General features: G+C 38.8%; 1 protein-coding gene across 1 annotated transcript in view; it reads right to left on the bottom strand.

The window, feature by feature from the left end:
* Positions 1 to 287: 287 nt before the first annotated feature.
* The window catches only part of TRPM6 (transient receptor potential cation channel subfamily M member 6), a gene marked incomplete at both ends in the record, with an annotated part of 105,579 nt that continues 85,271 nt past the window's right edge, over positions 288 to 20,595 (bottom strand). Inside the window, 8 exons of the mRNA XM_084239203.1 lie at positions 288 to 421; positions 2,934 to 3,040; positions 7,619 to 7,670; positions 14,465 to 14,670; positions 15,436 to 15,518; positions 15,797 to 16,083; positions 18,097 to 18,162; positions 19,654 to 19,704. Coding sequence (XP_084095329.1) covers positions 288 to 421; positions 2,934 to 3,040; positions 7,619 to 7,670; positions 14,465 to 14,670; positions 15,436 to 15,518; positions 15,797 to 16,083; positions 18,097 to 18,162; positions 19,654 to 19,704 — 986 coding nt within the window. The remainder of the gene's footprint in view (positions 422 to 2,933; positions 3,041 to 7,618; positions 7,671 to 14,464; positions 14,671 to 15,435; positions 15,519 to 15,796; positions 16,084 to 18,096; positions 18,163 to 19,653; positions 19,705 to 20,595) is intronic.

Raw genomic sequence — 20,595 nt, forward strand, 5'->3', positions numbered from 1 at the left:
GTCTACAAGCCCAGCTAAAGCAATGAGGTATGAAGGATTCCCAGTTGCCCCCTGCCAGTGGCTTCCTATGGAACTTGAGGATGAAGAACGCATGCAAAGCACCTGTCCTTTATATACCAGTGAAGTCTATGGTAGGGGGAGACATGCTACATAGAAGCCGTGTCCCAAGGAGGCTCAAAGAATGAGGCCACCCTGACAGAGGCTCTGACATAATCAGCGTGTCCATCAATCTACGTTACCATAGGGTTCGTGGAGCGCAGGCTGCCATCTTCTTACTCCTCCCCTTCTTACAATCGTGTGAGATCTTCTGGAGAATTACTACTCCTTTCTCTAGCTTCAGGTCCCTCCACTGGTTCTATATTGATTTCAAGTCCAAAAGTAGAATTTATTCTTCCAGGGGAATAGTCATTTCTTTTTAGGTCTGCAAGAAAGACCAATTAAGATGGTTACAGGGGATCCTTAAGAACATATTATTCACACAGATAGTAGGACTTTGGGTTTTCTCCAAGTGCTCAGAGAGGTCTCTGTTCCCCCAAGACACTTACATATAAAACTCAAACCCTCAACTACGTCTGAACCTCCAGCTTCCCCCTGCCCATGTGTGACTATAACACCCTTGTACTGCTTTAAGTGTATTCACTGGAGCGAGAGAGAAAAGAGTGGGGTGCTTGGTCCAATATGCAGTGCCCTATCAGGCAGGACGAGGCCAGAGTTTGGTGAGGTCAAACTGGAAACAAGGCATTTTCTCTCTTGAATCATGGACAGGACCAGTGAGTTCACCAAAATGGTGGACTTGAGGAGTTGGTAGTCAGTTTTCTCAAATTAAGTTGTACCTCAGGGTTGGCCCCACCTATGAGAGTTTCATCCAAATATTGGTTCCTAAAATCTCCTTCTTACATTTAAAAGGAAGTTATCAAAAGAAAATATTAATAGGGGTAACCTTCAGGAAGAAACAAACAGAGGAGGGTGTTTTTTTAATATTTGTGTACATTTTATATTCTCTTGCTAAATTTGTTAACCTTACATATGTTCCTTATGTTATCTTTTTTAATATTAAATGGAAATTATTTGGACTAAACTAATACAGGTTATAGTTTAATAATAACAAATATTTATTGCACATATCCAAATATTTCTTCAATCTTCACACCGAATTTATGAAATAGGTACACTTGTCTCCAGTTCACTGATGAGAAAACCTCAGCCCCAAGGTCACTTAGGCAGTGAAAAGCAGAACTGAAATGAGAGCTCAATCACTCCGCTTCTCGATCTATATGCAATCCTAAACTTCCCCTCTTAAATAAAAATAATAAAATACAATACAATCAAACAGAAAAAGAAAAATCACTAATTCCACATTCCAGACTAAACTACTTTTTAATCCAGATTACCAGATGAATAAGGGTATTTCTTATTTCCATGTGTTAAGGTTTTGAAAGGAAACATGGATTGGGTCTAGAGATGGAGGAAGTACTGAATTACTGACTCAAAATCCACCAGTGTGTGTTAAACAAAATAATAAACTCGACTTTAATCACATAGAACTGACTGCCAACTGGCATCAAGGATGGAGGCAGTGAGTTATACCTCAACATTCCCTTTCTCCTGGCTGATGAGCTGCAGTCCCTGTGTCTTCAAGAATGGAAAGTTGCCTTTTCCAAGGTAGATGACTCAGCCTGGGAAGAGGATGGTGCCTGAGGACATGAGTTAATGCAATGAACTCCAGTTTGTAATCAAGGCCCAACTCAAATAGGCATCAGTTCCTGCCCTCCATAGCACCCTATCTGGAAGACCCACTGCCTCTCAATCCAGTCCATGCTCCTTCCTGGGATCCTTCTGACCAGACAAAAGGCCAGTGGTGACTCAGCCAATGTGTTGTGGACTGATGTCTACACCCAAGTCTGCCGCATGGTCTCTGAGAGTGAGTCCTGGGCACCTACATGTGAGAGACAGCCTCCTCTTCTGGTGACTCCAGCCTGACATCCCTAACACACATACCTACCACCACTAACACCTCGGCTAATAGGCCATTCCTGATGGAACTGGAAGCCTGCTCCAAATCCCAGTCTTTTACCAAGTGCCCACAAAAGTTCTTCTTACCTCTAACTTAAGCAAGATTAGAAATTGTCTGCCTCTGTTTTAAACTTACACCTAGTCCATGCCAAGTTACAACAGATAATGATGTTGCACTGACTTCCAATTCAGGGTGTGGTCACTGATTTATAAAGCAGAAAGGGCTACTCTGTTATAAAACATGTGGAATTCCATTCTACAGGCAATTTGGTATGACCTAAGAAAAGAAGCAAGCAAGCTTAGAAATCAGGCATTCCTTCTGAGATGAAAAAAAAATTTGACTGAGCTGGGACTGCCAATTTGGGGACACAGACCTCCACCTGTTTGCTTTTATTGAAAGGAATATATTCTGCAGTGATTATACTAGTTTCAGAGAGAGTATGGCATATTATCAAATTAATATATTGCAAAGCAAAGTTTAAAGTGGCATGTTTTTGCAGTGAAAAGCACTGCTTTAAATGACAGCTGTTGTTTCCTTCCACACCCCACCCCACTCTCCCAAGTGTCGAATGAGTAAGAATAGAAATTCTGTAGGTACCACGCAAGACCAAAAGGGGACTGGGGGAAGGGACCTGCTTCTGTCCAATTTAACCCCAATTAAGTCAGTGGAACTTTTCCCTTGGAGAGACTGCGACGCGTTTTAGGTCCAATGTTGTTTTATCACATTTTGGCAGAACCTGAAGTAAATCCCTGTCCTTTTAATCCCTTTAGAGACTTGAAAAATTTGCAGTCAGAAAGTCAAGCCTCGACTTCGAATGAGATAAAAATGTGATTAAGATTTTCTACTCTATCCCAGGTTACAATGGATGTTGTTCTAGAAAAGATTTACTTAGAGAAAAATAGAATTGTTTGGGGCATACCCAGCAGTTTGAGCTTCCGGCAGCAGGAGTTGCAATGATGCTTAGCAATGAAGTTTCTAATTGCATCTTCCCCTAAATTGGCTGGTCCAAACACCATTCCTCTTGATCTAGAGGAAATATCAGAATATCAATTAGATCACAGTTAAGAAAAAGGAGCTCTACTAGGATTCTCTGAGATACCGAACAGTATCCCATAGTAACCCAGTAAACTTGAAGGAGCCAACAAAGAACAGAGCACTCTGGGGAAGCAACAATGTTAGGTTTGCAAATTTAAAATTCAAATGCACTTAAATCTTTGTACCCAACTCCAAGACCTACTGTGAAACTCATTTCAACACTAATCTGATAGAAGAGGGAATTTTCTATGTACCACATTAAAACAAAATACAGTGAGACCCTTTTTAATGCATATGGGGTGAGAGAATGACATTCATTACCAAATGTTCTACTAGAATACCCAGAAGATAAGGTACAAAGTAAAATTAATGTGCTATTGGAACACATTTTCTTAAAAAAAATGTGCATACATTGTTTCAAACCCAAATACTTTTCTAAATATCAACATATCCTCAGACACAAAAGTCAAAAAAAAAAAAAAAAACCCTAATGTACCACTCGCAACTCTTTCTTCTCTGTAAAGTCCTGTAACTGAACTTTTTGCCAAAGTCAAGACTACCATTAGACACTGTTTTTACAAAGCAAACTACATATGCCAAAAGTAGGTGAGACAGTCACAATTAGAGTCAGTCTACACTAGCCACATTTGGGGTAGGCTGCAATTATAAAAGATCCTTAGAAGAACTAGGATCAATGTTTATCCATTATCAGATCACCCACAACCATTACTCTTCAGACTGACACTCCACACATCATGGAACACAGCACACCAGAAACTATGAAAGCTAATATTTTATTTTAATGACATGCAGAGTGGAAACAGCACATTTTAAAATCTGAACTCAATTACTGCTCTTAAATACCACGTCTTAAGAAAAGAAAAGCAAACTATCACAAAAGGAAACAATAAACTTTGCTTCTAAGGAATGCGGTTTTTCAAAAGGGACGTGGTGTAAAAATGGACTTTTTTCCATCTGAGTATTGAAACATTTATCTCAATTTCCACTTCCTTTTGGCTGAATAACAGTAGCTGCTCTGAAGATGTGCCAAGCTTGGAATGAGGGCTGATGTCAGTTTGATCTCAGATTGCCTCTTTGCTCCAAGGAAAGTAGGTAGAATAAATCTCTTGGGAAGACAAAGTGAACAGACACCCAGGATTAACTTTCCTGGTCACTCAATCGCCCTTACAAAGTACGGCTCTGGTGGTATTTACCCGGCTGCTTAAGCTGCTTCTTGTTAACTATTCCTCTCTTTCCGTCCAGCTGGTAAGTAACCACTTCAATAAGGTGAAACCAAATGTGGCAAAAAAAAAAAAGAAGAAGAAGAAACACTCAATATTTACTACCAGAACTCTATGATGCCGATAAAGTGGAAAATGAAAAGTGTTATTTCAATTATTAAAACTGAAGGATCCCTTTTATAGTCTCTATAGCATGACCCTGTTGGAATATTTTACTCTTGGCATTCCATCCCTATTTCTTCCTCCTACTACTGCATGAAAACCCTCAACTTAGATATAACATTGATTTTAGATAAAAGTTGTAAGCTAAATCATTTGCCTCTATGAGTTTTATGAAAGTTAAAACAAGAGAATCAAAATTAGTATAACATGTATATAGAAGGGGTCTGTTCAGAGGGGAGTAGAGGAGGGTAAAAGGGACAGTCACAGGCGTCTACCCCTACAGCTCACCTACAGTCTTGCAATCTCGGAGAACCACATTCAAGAAACAAAGATGCAACTGTTTTCCAGATATTTTACAGCACAGGGTATGCAGGTGGTAGCCTGGCTCTACATTTGAGGAAATGCTAATAATTGCCTTATAAACAGAGATTTGCTAAAGAACATATCATCATCATCATCACTGCCATTATCGTCATCATCATTTGATACTTGTCAAATGCCCAAATTCACCAAGGTAGCAAGTGAAAAGATACAACACCAAACTACCATGAATGGAGACAGCCTCCACTGAGGCCAATGGCCTGAGGAACTCAGTGGCCAGAGAGGACTTGGAGGAAAAGGCCTGGGACTTAGTCTTCACATGTACAAGGTTTGGGGAATTTAAGAGGCCTCAGGCACAAGAGATAGTATCAGAATTTGCATCCCCAAACCATCTTCTCTTTGGGTAGAGGCTAATTCCCCTTCACTGTCCCCTTCTTCTTGTAGGCAAGTTGCCATCTTAACTGAGTTTTCATTTGCTCATTTGTGAGATACTTGCTTCCAACACTAAGGGTAAAATAAACATGTAAAACCACTTAACCAGACTGGTATTTCTCTAACTTTCATTTACATCAAATTACCTTAGGAGCTGGTGAAAATTTGGGTTCTGATTCAGCAGGGATAGGGAGATTCTGGAGATTCTGCATTTCTGACACTCTCCCATGCAATGTGCATGAGCCATGCCCAGGCTTTGTGGAGCAAAGGTTTAACACAAAAATGTGAGCTGCACTGATGAATTAGATATAATTCATCACCGTTGTGAGAAAAGAGTATATCTTATTACCTTCATCGTGAAACCAGCAGCACCCAAAATTAAGTGATCTCACAAAAGCAGTGTTTCCAGAGTTCCTATTTTTAAGTCATAAAAAATAAAGTTTCCTATAAGATAGAAGTTCCTATCCTTGGTTGCCCATTAGAATCACATGAAGAACTTTTCACCAAGAACCTGAGGGCAGAGATTCTGAAGTGATACCTATTGTGAGCATTTATTTCCCTAGGTGAGCTTAATAGAAATTGAGACATACTGACCTACAGAATGTAATTAAATGCTCTACTGTCAAATGGAATAATATAACTCAGAATCCCAAAAGTTGGAAATATTCAGGTCATATTAAATGATGTATGCCAAGATCAAAATTTGATAGATGATAGAGTATAAATAAACTTAGTTTATTATATATGCAAAAAATTTTCACTTCAAAATTATAAAGGAGATAATTGAAGTACAAACTTCTTACTACAGATTCTTGGGTACACAGAGAAACTAAAGAAATAATATTCCTAGCTAAAAACATTTTAGCTCTCAAAAATGATAAAGCCTATCTGTACCTGAATGGTTAGAACATGAACTCCATGGTCTAATGTCATAGGAATTAGATGCATAGGAGCCACAAAGATCTCCTATATCTTCTGCAGCTTACCTAGTCCAAAAAAAATGGCTATGACATTTTTGGATGGAACTCTTTGCACAGAAACCTACAGATGAGACCATACTTAAAGTAAGTCTTCCAGTAAAAGAATAAAACACTAAAGCAGTCAATATTTACACTTTGGGTTCCATGAAAGGAAATGTAAAAATCTCAGATTTTATTGACTAGGAGTTACTCTCTTAGGTAATTAATATATTTTTGCTACAAACTAGGTGTCAAGTATTAACACTTAGGACAACTAAGAAATAAAGATGTATGCCAGAAGTTCTCACAAGTGTGGTCTCTGGACCAGTAGCATCAGAACCACCTGGAAATTTGTTATATTATTAGAGATTATGATGAAAGCTCATGTTTGAGAACCACTATCTTCTACCTACTGGTTAGTCCTAAATGAGCCCATCACTTCTTTCCTTCTACTTGACATTTAACAGCATACAACCTCAGATCTCTAATCCCAAAAGACTTGCCAAACATCTGTTTATAAAATTACAATGTGGATTCAAAGGACAGGCAAATGATTCATCCCTCCATATACTTGAAATCTCATTTCTTAATTAAGACAGACCATCTGATGTTTCATATATATGCCCCATTGTTTTGGCTGCACATGGATTTGATATTATTGAATAGCACACTTAATGCCCTCAGCTATCATTTTATAGGGGTGTAATGGAAGATACTGCATGTAAGAAGATGTAATGACCCTATCGTGAAGACATCAAAGGAAAGTGGGCTTCCCTGTGACACTGTTTTCATGCCAAAACCTATAGATACTGAACTTACCCATATTTCCTTTTGTTTGGGTCACTAAAAAATGCAGAGTCTGGGCCTCCCTCGTGGTGCAGGCAGTTGAGCACAGCGCTGTGAAGCTGTCCGCAGCCTCTGCAGTGCCGGTTCGATCCCACCAGCCATGGGGGAACCCACATGGTGCAACAGACCTCTCCTGTCTCACCCGCTGCTCCCCTCAGCAGTGTATTTCAGTCATTCTGCCTGTTCTGTTCTCCACTCTGTCTCTGGTGAATCCTCTCACCGCTCCCCCCCCCCCACCTCTCACCTGTACCCCAGTTCTTGTATGCATAAATAAATAAATCTTTTTTAAAAAATGCAGAGTCTAACTTACCACACAGGTTGGGCTATTACATTGCTCTTTATAATCTCCACCCATATGTACTAACTTAATTTGAGATTTAATCTTGTTTTATTTTCATATTTGCCCTCCTATTTCCAAATCCATGTGTTCTTTAACATTTTATTGTATTTTAAATCTTATTGTCTTTTATTTGGATATAAATATAAGTTGCCTCAAACCTTTCTAGAATCTAGATAAGAAATGTAAATGTTTAAAAATTATTTTGGAAGAACCATGTACAGTGTGTTAAATTCAATTTTCTAAATGATAACATCATACATTAACTTACTGTTTGTCTTCAGGTTTTATAACAGATGGATCTGTCAAATTTTCTCCAACACCTCCAAAGAAAAAAGAAAATGCATTTAGCAAATAGGGATTGAATTTTCTCAGAAATTCAAGAAAATAAAAATCAAATTTTAAACCTACATCCACCCTATAGTAAATTAAACATCATAAGAAATAAGTGTGCTATAAAAATTGTCCAGATGTGTTTGACAATTTTAGTTAATGAACTGCTTCCCAAAACCCTTCTAGTATGCTATAATAAACTTCCAGGCTACAAATGAATGTTTAGTTGCATGTTCACACTTACTGATAGTGTCATTCATCATTCATTTGCCACTCACATATATTAGACAGTCTGATTTTATTTTCTCTAATTCTGAATGATCATAAAAAAGTATTAACATCCTCAAATCCTCATTTTACTGATGAGTATATTGATGTTCAAAGAGATAAAGCAATTTTTCAGAGGATGCACAATCCTCTGTATCACAAGTGATGATAACAGAATTCAAGCAGAGTCAAAACTCCCTCCCATTAGTCCACAGTTTCCTTGAATGGAGTCCATGAGTACTGAGCAAGGCACTGCGTGCTGTGTGACTCTGCAATAGATTCTGCAGTAGAATACAAATGTCCCCCAAAGTCTTCATCTGAGTGCTGGTTACACAGAGATAATCAGTTGTGAATTTTTTTTTTTTTGAGATGTGTGCTTAGTGCACTTTCTTGAATGTATGCTCTTCTTCAATAAAATGGACTTTTAAAAAAATGACACCAAAGCACAAAAGGATAAATACAATCTCAAGTGAACATGTATCAAAATAGGGATTTACACCAAAGTGAATCTCTGTTATGAAACACTGGTGGCAAAGAGACTGACCTCCCCTGGCAATAACTTTTCCCAGGCCAGCCTGTTAGGCAAGAGAACATGCTATCAGAGTATAACCCAACAATTTCTGAAATCACTTTCTATTCAGCAATGGTTCTCTTTGCTTGGAAGAGACCAACCTTGTGGGGAACACTATTTAAAAGCCATACACAATTTATACCATTGGTTTATATTTCTATTTGGTTAAAAAAAATAGTTTTCTAACCAATATTAAAATTTAATTTGCTTTTTTCTGTATATTTTACTGTATGCCAAACCTACATGCTAAGTGTAACCCTGATCATGTATAGATCTTTCCCCTAAGAAACTGACTTTCTAAGGAAAATAGTTGTTTAGAGTAGGGATTTTCAACCATTTCATAAAATGTCATGATCCTTTTTGTCAGTCTGGTGAGACTTCTCAGAAGTTTAAAATGCACAATTTAAACACAGAAGAAACCAACAAAACTAAAATAGAGTGATAAAAAACATGTTTCATTATTATATTGCAATATATGTGCTTCTTTACTAATATGTTATATAACAGGCTTTAAAACATGCTCTAATAACTACATTAACATCCAGCAATAATTATAAACAATATTTTGACCTATCTTTCAACCCTGTAAAGTATATGTTAACACCTGTATTGCTGTTATGAAAAGTCACAGGTATTGCTACTACCCCTATGGTTTGCAGTCTCCATCATAATTGAAAGGAATGATGAATTTCAGTTACGGGTTAGTGAAAGTACAGGTATGTTTTTTTCTGATCAAAAGTACACAGACACAGATGCTCTGAATTCTATTTAAGAACCCCTCACTTAGGGGCCTCCCCGGTGGCGCAGGTGGTTGAGCACTGCACTGTGAAGCTGTCCGCAGCCTCTGCAGCGTGGGTTCCATCACAGCCGGCCAGCAAGAATCCCACATGGCGGGGCAGACCTCTCCTGCCTCTCCCGCTGCTCCCCTCAGCAGTGTATTTCGTCAGTCTGCCTGTTCTGTTCTCCGCTCTGTCTCTGGAGAATCCTCTCACCCTCCCGCGCATCTGGACTGTACCCTGTTCTTGTTTAAATAATCTTTTAAAAAAAAATAAAATCTTAAAAAAAAAAAAGAACCCCTCACTTAGAATCTCTTTTCACACTGACTTGAACAGGGAAGAGGAAAGTAAGACAGAAACACAGTCTCAGGGAGAAGGGTGCAGATAGATGAGCACTACTCAAACTTTACTTGTTTTAAAGAAAAAGTCAAAAGAAGAAGAAGCTTGTCTGTGTTATTTTCCTTACAGATACAAGAAGGAAAATCCTAGAGAGGCAATACTTTTCTAACTATGCACTATATAAGCAGAACAGCAAACCAAAAGACAGCCACGTGCTTTCAATAAAGAGGCTGAACAATCCTCCATATGTTTAAGCTCAGACCCAAATTTGAGCATCAAGTGTCCAGCAATGATGAAAGCTTGAGGCTAATGCCTGAGTAAATTGTAAAATCAGGGATGTGACAGCACCTAAACAGGTCATGTCAATTGAGAAAAGGAAGTTTTATTAGAGGGGGGAAGTTGACCAAAATCATATTAGCTCCCATTTACTTTAAATCTTATTGCTTATTACATAGGCTGAATTCATGGGTCCTTTCATGTCCCTTCACCTTCTAATTATTTGACCTTTCCAAATCTCAGTGTTGTCATCTGAAAATATAAATAATATGGGACTTTATCTTAAGGAGTTACTGTGAGTGCTAAATGAACTATTATATGCAAACTGCTTAGCAAAGTGGCTGACCTAGCAGAAGCTAAAAAATGTCAACTGCCATTTTTATTAACTTTGATCAGTCAAGATCTTTTGTGAAATAAAATTCTATTCTCTTACCACTGTTGAAGTCATATTCTGATAATGTCATTCCCTGTGATTCCTAATGAGTAGACCCCCCCCCCATAAAAATGAGGGTATCCCTAAATCCAATCTGACAGTGCAGAGACTAACTACTAAATATATATGTAGGGGTCCTCTACTGGCAGAGGGGCATTCTAATATGTGAAAAATAGAAAGCAGCGTAGAGACCCAATCATTCATACACCCCAACCCCTCCCAGCTTCACAAGCAAATTTCAACCTTGGAGCCCATCCTACCCATATGTTCTACCAGATATTTAGAAAATATGGAAGGAAATAAGGCATTTTAACTTCTAAAAATCCCAGTGACATCTCTTTACCTGCTTTAAAGGAGTAAGTGCTCACCAACAGACAATAAGTAGCATGCCCCCATGGGAAACCCAGAGACTTACATTTGATCCCAATCACTGTGGGGTACATCAATGAACTCCTACATCTATGGAAAAAAGTTATTTCTTTGTAGCAGAAGAATTCATCATGATGATGATACTGATGCAAATGCTGACTTATTTTAAAAATTGTTTAGTTGAATAAAAAATTAATATCTCCAAAAGTTCTTTGAAAAATTATGACCTCTTTTTAAATGCTACAGACCACTGTAATTTGAAATGCATTTGTTTTTAATTCCCATTGCTGGGAATTGAATGTTGGATTTCAAGTGTAATGACGATGATTCAGGCTCTCACATTCTTAAAAGGAAAGAGACTGGAAAACTACAGAATAATTATAAGTGAGCAAAATTGGTCAAATCTCTCCTTAGAGTTTAGCCTCCTGGCCTGGTGTGGCAGATCCGGGTATAATAATTGGTACTCCCTAGGAAGAAAGTAAAGAGGAGGAGAAAAGAAACAGAAAGAACAAAACTACCTCATTTCTCATTCCTTCTTTCCCTAGTAATAGGGAGTGACAGCAAGCTGATCAGGCACTCATTCTAGTGATGCCAAAGCTGAGGTTTCCCTGAAGTTACCACCAGGACCACACAGTTAAGAGGAGACTCCCCACAACTCAAGGTTAACCTCCACTTTAAAGAATCATCAGAGGTTTAATATTAACGAATATTTATTAAGGGCTTATTCCATATCAGGAACTTGACTCATTTTAGCCCTTTCACAACTCTATGAGTTAAGGGCATAATATTATTTTCTCCACTTACAAATGAGGGGTGGGACTAAAGTGGTCACCCCCTGGTGACAAGCTAATTTCATAGTGGAGCCAGGAGTCAGACCCCAGCTTGTAATTCCGGAGTATTCCTCCTAACTGCTGTTAACTGGCTTCTAAATCTCCACTCCTACCACCCAGATGATGTATGTCATCTCCCCAAAGACTAGAAATAATAATCATTTAAATATCATATAACTGAACCTTTAAGAATATATTATATTCTCCCATTTTTCTTTGCCAATCTGGTTTGGATTAAATATGATAATGCACATAAGCCTTTAACCAAGTGCCTGGCATAGATTAAGTACCTAATAAATATTAGCTAGTAGTAATAATAACACATAACTGCTTATAATTGCTATTATATGGTTCATGTCCTTCCATAAACTCGTGTCTAACCAACTGGTCAAAATTCTCCAATGACTATCTCAACTTCTTCAAGCTCATTCTATGATGTCCATTCTTGCCTTCTTTGAAGGCCAATGTTTTGACAGAGTTTACTTGGAGTGGCCTATTTCTGCAATTCACATAATTACCCAGTAAAAGAATAAAGTTAATTCCCTTTCCCCCCCCCAAGACTATCAATGCAGCATTTGTTCTGTTTAATGTCACTTTGGATTACTAAGAGACATAAAAATCCCCAAACATAAACATCATTAAACAAAAACCTATTCAAGTAGAATACAAAACACACTGAAGAGTCGTCATTAATTCCTTAAAGTTTTTCTTTGGTTGTTTTTTTTTTTTTGTATGTGTGTTGTTTGTTTGTTTCTGATTTTGCTTTTTAAACAACTCCACCCAAAATTCAAAGCACACACTCAAGTACAGATGAAAACAATCAACCTCTCCACAACATGAGCTGCAAAAGCAGATGCCTTGGGCAGCAGCAGGCTGGATTTACATGGATCAAGTACTTGCTAGTTTAAAAGCTGAATCATCCCAACTGTTTTAACTTTATATTGCATCCTAAAACATTGTGTTTGAGGGCTTGAAATGTAATTCAACATTGTGAACAGCACAGATTTGAAAGGACACAAGTCCTCATGTGTAGTTATAACATACACGTACATCCTTCAGCACGTGGCACAAATTTCAATCAAAATGGCTTTATACTCTTACTGGACACTGATCATGAAACCCCAGGATCCCTGTATGTACTGTCCCCAACCTCTATGCCTGACTTTCAGCACAGAATCCCAGGACTGGAGAGATGGGAAATTAAGAGAGAACGAGGAAAAGTCTCGATCTTTTTAAATGAACCAGAACATGGTTATGTCCTTCGGGTATGGAATGTATAAAGAATAAAGGACAGCACAGTGAGAAGGAAAGACCATGGATGGTCAAAATAGCTTAAGTCTGCTTCCTGGTTCCCCATTAAGTAGCTGTGCAACCTTGGGCAAGTTATTTAAGCTTTCTGGGCCTAAATTCCCCATAAAATCTACCTAGAGGTGCTGCTCCTGGGATTAAATGAGATAACTTCTATGAAAGTTCCTGGGCTAAATCCCTTATTTAAAACCAAAGCCACAGTCAGTGAGCCCAGGGACTAAACTTTGACCTTAATACACATTACGTTCAGTTCCTGCAAGGAAAGCCTGCTAGAGATGCTCTGTTTTGTGCTACAGGATTATAAATCACATGTGAGGTGTTGATAGTGGGGAGATGCACTGATCAAAGGCTTCTATTAAATAAGAATGCACCATGTCTCCTCTCTCAGACTGAGTTTGTACTTTCATGAACTGTCATATCAAGGTACATAGCAAAGAGCAAACTAAAACATAAATTGCTAAAGAAATGTACTCAAAGTCATGGAAAAAAATACACAGAGTTTAAACTTTCTTATATGTGTAAGTGTTTACCTGTTATTGTGGACTTAAGTTCAAGGTAAAACTGGAAAAATTATTTCCCATTTGGGTCAAAGTTATACATGCCTTTACATTTTAAGCAGTTAATCACTTGTCTATATTTTCCCCTTCATCTCAACAGCAAACAGAGAGGTGGTGGTGATCACCACTGTACCAGGTATCTGAAATCAATAACCCACCTTTCCTGAAAGCTAGAGCATAACTCTACACATTGCCCCTTCTGTGTCCTACAAGATCTCTCAGGACACCTGTCTGGTTACTCCCACTAAAGACAGTTTCACAAATAATAAGTAAGTTTAGAAAACAGATACCATCTTTCAGGTTTCAGATTTAAAATTTTAAAAGCATACACTGTCAGGCCTCCCCTGGTGGCGCAGGTGGTTGAGCGCTGCGCTGTGAAGCTGTCTGCAGCCTCTGCAGTGCCAGTTCAATCCTGGCCAGCCAGCAAGGGTCCCAGTGGCATGACAGACCTCTCCTGTTGCTCCCACTGCTCCCCTCAGCAGTGTATTTCGTCAGCCTGCCTGTTCTGTTCCCTGCTCTGTCTCTGATGAATCTTCTCACTCTCTCACGCATCTGGCCTGTACTCCAGTTCTTGTATAAATAAATAAATCTATCTTTATTTTTTTAATTTTTTTTAAGATTTATTTATTTATACTGGGTACAATGAGAAGCATGGGAGGATGAGAGAATTCACCAGAGCCAGAGCAGGGAGCAGAACAGGCAGACTGACGAAGTACACTGCTGAGGGAAGCAGAGGGCACGGCAGGAGAGGTCTGCACGCCATGTGGGACCCTCGCCAGTGGCCAGGGATCGAACTGGTGCTTCAGAGGCTGCGGGCAGTTTCGCAGCCCAGCACTCAACCGCTGTGCCACTGGGAAGGCCTTAAATAAATAAATCTTTAAAAAAAAAAAAGCATACACTGTCAAGGGCTGTCTCCACTAAAGGTCCTAACTACAGCATTGGATGAAGAACGAACTGGGGTCAAATGTAGGTGACAATGGTAAAGAGAAAAGCAACCCCGGTCAGTTTCCTGAGCTTTGCCTCACAGTTGTTAAAGTCAAGTTCTGGCTATCAATCACCTTGCAAATCCAAAACCAGCAGCTCTCCCCGAGTATACTCATAGGTCCAGTGAGAGAAAGCCAACATTAGCTCCTCCAGGGTGTTGCTGGGGGCAATTTCATCACCATTGTTGTTGTTGTACTTCTGGAACTCTCCTGTCATATACTTCTCAATGGTCAGCCATTGGTTGGCTGAATGATAGTATATTAAGAAAACTTCCAGGAACCTATGAGGGAAACAATTGGTCATTGATCTCTCACAAGGCAGCAAAATTGGGACTCACCTTACTGAAGAGTCACAGGTGAGATTACCTAACTCTCATCTTACACAGCCTTGATGCCCTTGTTCTTTGGCTTCTACCAGAAGCAAAAATTGGGAGTTTTTCTCATGCTTACCTGCCTCTCAACTTTGGGGAAATTTTCTAAGTCTTTGCATACCACTCCCAACTCTTCTTACCATGCTCTATAAAGTTCCTTGTAAAGGAAACAATAAAACCTTACTGTAAGTCCAAATTATGTTCAGTCTTACTGAGTGAATGAATGAATGAATGAATGCAAGTATGGGAAAACACTCAAGTGAAAGTAACAAGATTTTGATCTTATAAAGCTCTAATTTCTATAAGATATTGAGGGAAGAAACTGTGCTTAAAATAGAAATGTTATTCTACCATCATGTTCCTGGACATTAGTAACTACAGTCAGGATTTATCTGCTTGTTTAACATAATTAAGATTTAGTCAAGGTCTCTGCTTGACCTTCCCTTCTCTAGTTACATAAACTCAGTAATTTAAGCTATGATATCTCTGGGATATCTTATTCTCTTTTTACCAACCTCCAGAACTGTGGGAGTAAGAACCCAAAACTGAGGTAAGAAATAAGATCATGGATAAATTCCTCATGGGTCAAGTATTTCTTCTGACTACTGGGGCTGAGAAGAGATTGATAGAAATTCCTACTTAAAATGAAGGGCCAGGATGCCAGTATTTCCTCACCTGGGCATATAGGGAATGGTTTGTGGTTTCACTTGGTTGAAGGTATAAATCAGTTTCTGAGCAGCTCTTTGTTGTTGAATTTCCTACAAAATAGGGAACATTGGGGAAAATATTGGTTTGCTAGCTACTAATTAATAATCATAAAATTACTAGAAGCTTCCCAGATGTGATATTTTATCCTATTTAAATTCCACCACTTCACACTCAAGACCAAATCTCTACAAAACAAAAATAACATAATACTGCCACCGCCAAAAAAGAACAGGTTTCCCTTAGGGTTGAAGATAATGGCCTTCGATCAAGATGTAGTCAGATCTGTTTTCTTAGATCTGTCCATCTGGGCTCTAGGTCTCTGACTTACCCTGAGGCAAAGATGAAGCACAGTATTCTCCTGGAAGATTTTATGCCATGCCTGCACAACCTCAGGAAGAAAGGACTTCACAATGAAAACCTGCCCCGGCTTGAGAAGGTCATCCTCTGACCAGGTGCTGATGACTTTCATGGCTTTGCGGAGGCCGCCATCCATCTCCTCTCGGGACAACACCTGAATCATTGCAGATCTCCCATGCTGGGACCAAGAAGACATGCTTTTATCAAGGTTCAAAGGGGAACTCTCTTCTAGTCTGTAGACAGTTACCTCTTCTCCTGCTGAAAGAGAAGTGCAGGTAAGGAACTCAGTGAGCTCCTGTGCCTGGGACACGGACCGCATCCTAAACATCAATTTAGAATCAGACAGTGAGAAGGAAAGTTTTCAGGCTATTTTTTGTCCAGTAAAGAGAGGGGAAGAGGAACAAAACATCAGATGCTATACAAGAATTAAGTTGTTCTTCTTATAGACTATAACTGGACAACAAAATGAAAGCAGTAAGGATGTGCTTCTTTTGTTAAGGACAAATACTTCTAAAGAGATAGTTTACCCCTATGTTTTGCATAATGCTATTTATGTCCCTAAGGAAACTTTTGTCCCTAATAGTCCCTCCCATTATTTTTCAATAAGCCAAGACATACTGTATATCTGTTAGGTACTCGCTTATTCTAGGTGTGTATGTGTGTATGTATACAGACACACACACACACACACATTTTTGCTCCTATGGGGGTGATATCACTCTCATGCAGAATGCATGGTTAAATCGATGGTTTAACAGATGGGATTAGATGGAAGCAGGATCATACCTTCTCCTTCCTTATTCTTTGGACAAGTTACTTAAAGCCTCACTGTCCTCATCAGCATTTGGAGATAAAAATAACACTCATTTCACTGAGTTTTTGTAAAGATTAAATATGTTAACTTAGCTGTAGGAAACTAGAACCTCGGATACAAACTCAATCCCACTTAAACTACTTTAGACACAAAATGTTCTTAAACTACTAGAAAGCTTCCCCATTAAAGAAATGCAGGGAACGATTCTTATTTAGCTTAGCCTGCACCTAATTCAGTATTTAATGCTTCATAACAAATAAATCCTACACACAACTTCTGTTGAGATTGCATTTAATTTTCTTCTTTTACCTCTGCTTCAAATAGCTTTTTATATGAGCACTGTTTCACATGTACTAGTTTACCGAGGAATCTATTCACTCAGTCACGCATTTAATTTTTACTCACAAACATTATCAGTTATGCTAGGTGAAATATTTTCAAAAATTTCTTTTTGGGCCTCCCTGATGGCACAAAGGGTTAATTAAGTCTCAGCACTATGAAGCTATCCCAGCCACTACAGCATAAGCTGGATCCTGGCCAGGGAGTTAACCCACATGGTGCAGCAGACCTTTCCTGTCTTGCCCACTGCTCCCCTCAGCAGTGTATTTCAGTCTGTCTGCCTGACCTGCTCCCCACTCTGTCTCTGGTGAATCCTCTCACCCCCACCCCAGCACCGCTGATCTACACCCCAGCTCTTGCATGCATAAATAAGTAAATTCCTTTAAAAAAAAATTCTTTTCTATACCCAGATAAATGACACTGAAGATCTCTGTAGAGTTCTAAATACCTAGAGGATTTACTGAGTGGAACTACTGAGTAACAAAACCAGCCACGGAGCCCAGCAGAAACAGAAGACACTTGCAACTGTCAGAAGCCACCCGATCTCCCCACGTGAGGAGTGTGAGAAGAATCACAGCCTAAGACATTTGTGGGGACCCTTGTTATAATCTCACAGATCAAAGAAACCCTGGTAGCCTTAGCTAATACAATCTTCTTTAGCTCACTACTGACTCGTTAAAAAGGCATCTGCTGTCTGCACTATACAAGTAGTTTACACAAAACAAAACAAACAAAAAACAATATACAAAGTGTTTCTCTTCAGAGACCAGTTAGCTTTCATCATGTTGACATTTATCACTTTCTTCTGTGTTCATTACATATGGCTGGTTGATTTTTTTACTTTCCTATTTACTTCCAGGCTAAGTCAGTGAAAGTCAGGTGCAGTATTGCTTTCTTCCTAACTGCTGCTCATTATAGATCCCATTCCCAAAGAAATAAATTTTGACCCTAGATTTTGGATGGGAAGTTTCAAGAGTTTCCATTTTAGGAAATTATCTCATTAAAGTGCAACCATTAGCAAAACAAAAATTTCAACTAAAATATTTTCTCCTGTGATTTACTCTCATGTTATGCCTCCTTCCTGGCACAGCCTCAACAGAGGTGGGGACAGCACTCACCAAACAGCTGGACTGGTGTAAATGGTATGGTCTGAGAAAGCCTCATTAAATTGTTCCTTTCAATGGCTGCAAACACAAACAGATTTACTATTTTAATTATGCATCAGTGAGTTGAATTTACAGAAAACCTCCCCAACAACAATATATTTATATAATGCTAAAATATTTCAATTCAAAGACCTTTTATATTTGCCTTTACCAAAAGTATTATCTACAATACAGTTTTTTAAATAAATTATGTCTTAAGCAGGGAGGATATCCCAGTCTTAGTAACAGATTACATGAGTAACATGGTCTGAGGTCTGACTTTCACCTCCACTCTCCTGAATATCAAATCACATACTAATCCATACATATGTGGACTTTCCTTTCAAAAGGCATTTTAATCTGTGATCTTCCGTCTCTGGTTTTTCTTTCCCAGAGCAAATCTCATGCACGGTGGACTGTGGGGACATCTACTGTTGACTTTGCACAGTTCACCTTTTCCCAGAGAGAGTTGAAGACCAATTTTAATTAGAAGCAAGTGATCTGCATTTTCCTGTTAAGAGCCGGATCCGAACAGATGAGAGTCAATATGAGTTACAGTATTCCTCACCAGAGACTTTCTTAAGTTGACAGCTGGAGTCAAAATAATAGATTACTGCCGAGCTGAAATACCGTTTACAAGAATCTGGAATGCGGAGTCTGGAAGCCACTGAAACACTATTCACTACAGAGGAAAATTCAGGGTAAGGCAGTCTGTTACTGGACCCTGAACACATGACCTTGATATAATAATAATGGTAATCACTTGCCAATAAACACTGACTCATGTGCCAAGATTTAGACTGTGTAAAAAGCTTGTCCGTGTATATCTCACCCAATGCTGAGAGCAATGACACCCAAAAGACCACCCAATGGCATGAGTCCAGGGGTTGCCATCTTACTTTGCATTTCAAAGTGTTTTCCTCTCAATTCTCCACTAGCCCTTTGGCAAATTGTTCCTCAGGAAGGGTAAGTACAATTATTCCCACATTGAAAGAAAAACAACTGAAGCACTCTGAAGTGATGCTGCTTAAGAGAAAGACCCTTGACATCTTTGTTTAATAACATCCTTGTAAAGTGTCTTTGTTGAACTTTCTCAGTGGGGTTGGCATTCATTAAGCAACTATATGTTCAGAGGGTCCGATGAGGGTACAAAATCCTTCCTTAAAGAGCTGGAGTCAGGCCTGTCTCTTTCCCTTTCCAAAAAATCTGAGACCTCTGGCTTTGGGCCTATTTTGAACTTGTAAGGAATTTTTAGATCTCACAGTCATAGTTTTCCTTTACAATTTGGAACTTGCCAAAACAAACAAACAAACAAACATGTTTTAATCCAGATTCTCTTATATCCTAACAAACTTATTTTCTCAAACTGATAGCAAGGTAAGACATCTGAATGTTCTTATCAGATTGAATGAAAACTTTTCAAGGTGGGGGTCATGTTGATACTATAGAATTCATCAATGTTTCTCTTCACAAATGCAGAATCACAGATGCTCAGCTCAGCTGACATGTCCATGTGCACGTGCATCCTACCTGAATAGTGATGGTGAGGTTCTTGAGGGCTTTTTAAAGAGGCTGAGATTTCTGAAATTATAGAGAAGATTGGCATTTTAATTACTTGGCTAGAGATAAATACATGCTTGTGAATATATTGCCTTCAAAGTTATTATTGAACAGGTTAATCAGATTGGCTCCTCGGTATTTGAAAAAGATTGCCTAATATCCTTTAACCACATTATTGTGCATCGTATCCTGACAGCTTCCAATCATCAATGTAATATCTCCAAACATATTTATATAGGGAATTGAAGAAAGACAGGTAATATTAGCCGCAAAGATGTATTTCCTCTGAACCAATTATACCTCTGGGCTGCAGAAGGCACTCAGCTGCCCATCACATTTCACAACATCCCAGAAGCACAATTCTCTGACTTCCCTACCAAGATGCGGCACATATATAAACACATTATTAATACCAAGTTATTAGCAGACTACTTCACTGACCTAAAATGACAACAAAATGATGAAAACACATTAAGATCTATGTACCCAAAACAAAGGAGTAGGAGGAGAATAGGACGCCAAGGAGTTTGGTTGGTTACAGAAGGACTGTGTGTTGGGAACACATTCTGCAAGTTTAACTGGTTCTCTTCTATCTTCTCAAGTCCTAAATTACAAGGCTCCAGAGAAATCCTTGCAACAGTTATGCCATTTCATAAAATCAAAATTAAAGTGGAGAAGTTTAGTCTCATGATGGTTACTGCTTGATGCCTAGTAGAGTAAGCAGCGAGTAAGCAGCATAATGAGCCCGTTTTCACAGATCTCTCCAGCTTCTTGATGCTGAATAAGGAAAGGAACAAAAATCCCTTCCTTTGGGGGTGCTTGGTTCATAGTAAAACCAGAAAAAAAGACTCTTCCTTTATAAATTCATTCAATAACAAAAAATAAAGTTTTCAGTTCCTGTTATAGGTCAGG

Source organism: Talpa europaea, assembly GCF_964194135.1.
Source record: "Talpa europaea genome assembly, chromosome: 7".
NCBI classification, from domain to species: Eukaryota; Metazoa; Chordata; class Mammalia; order Eulipotyphla; family Talpidae; genus Talpa; species Talpa europaea.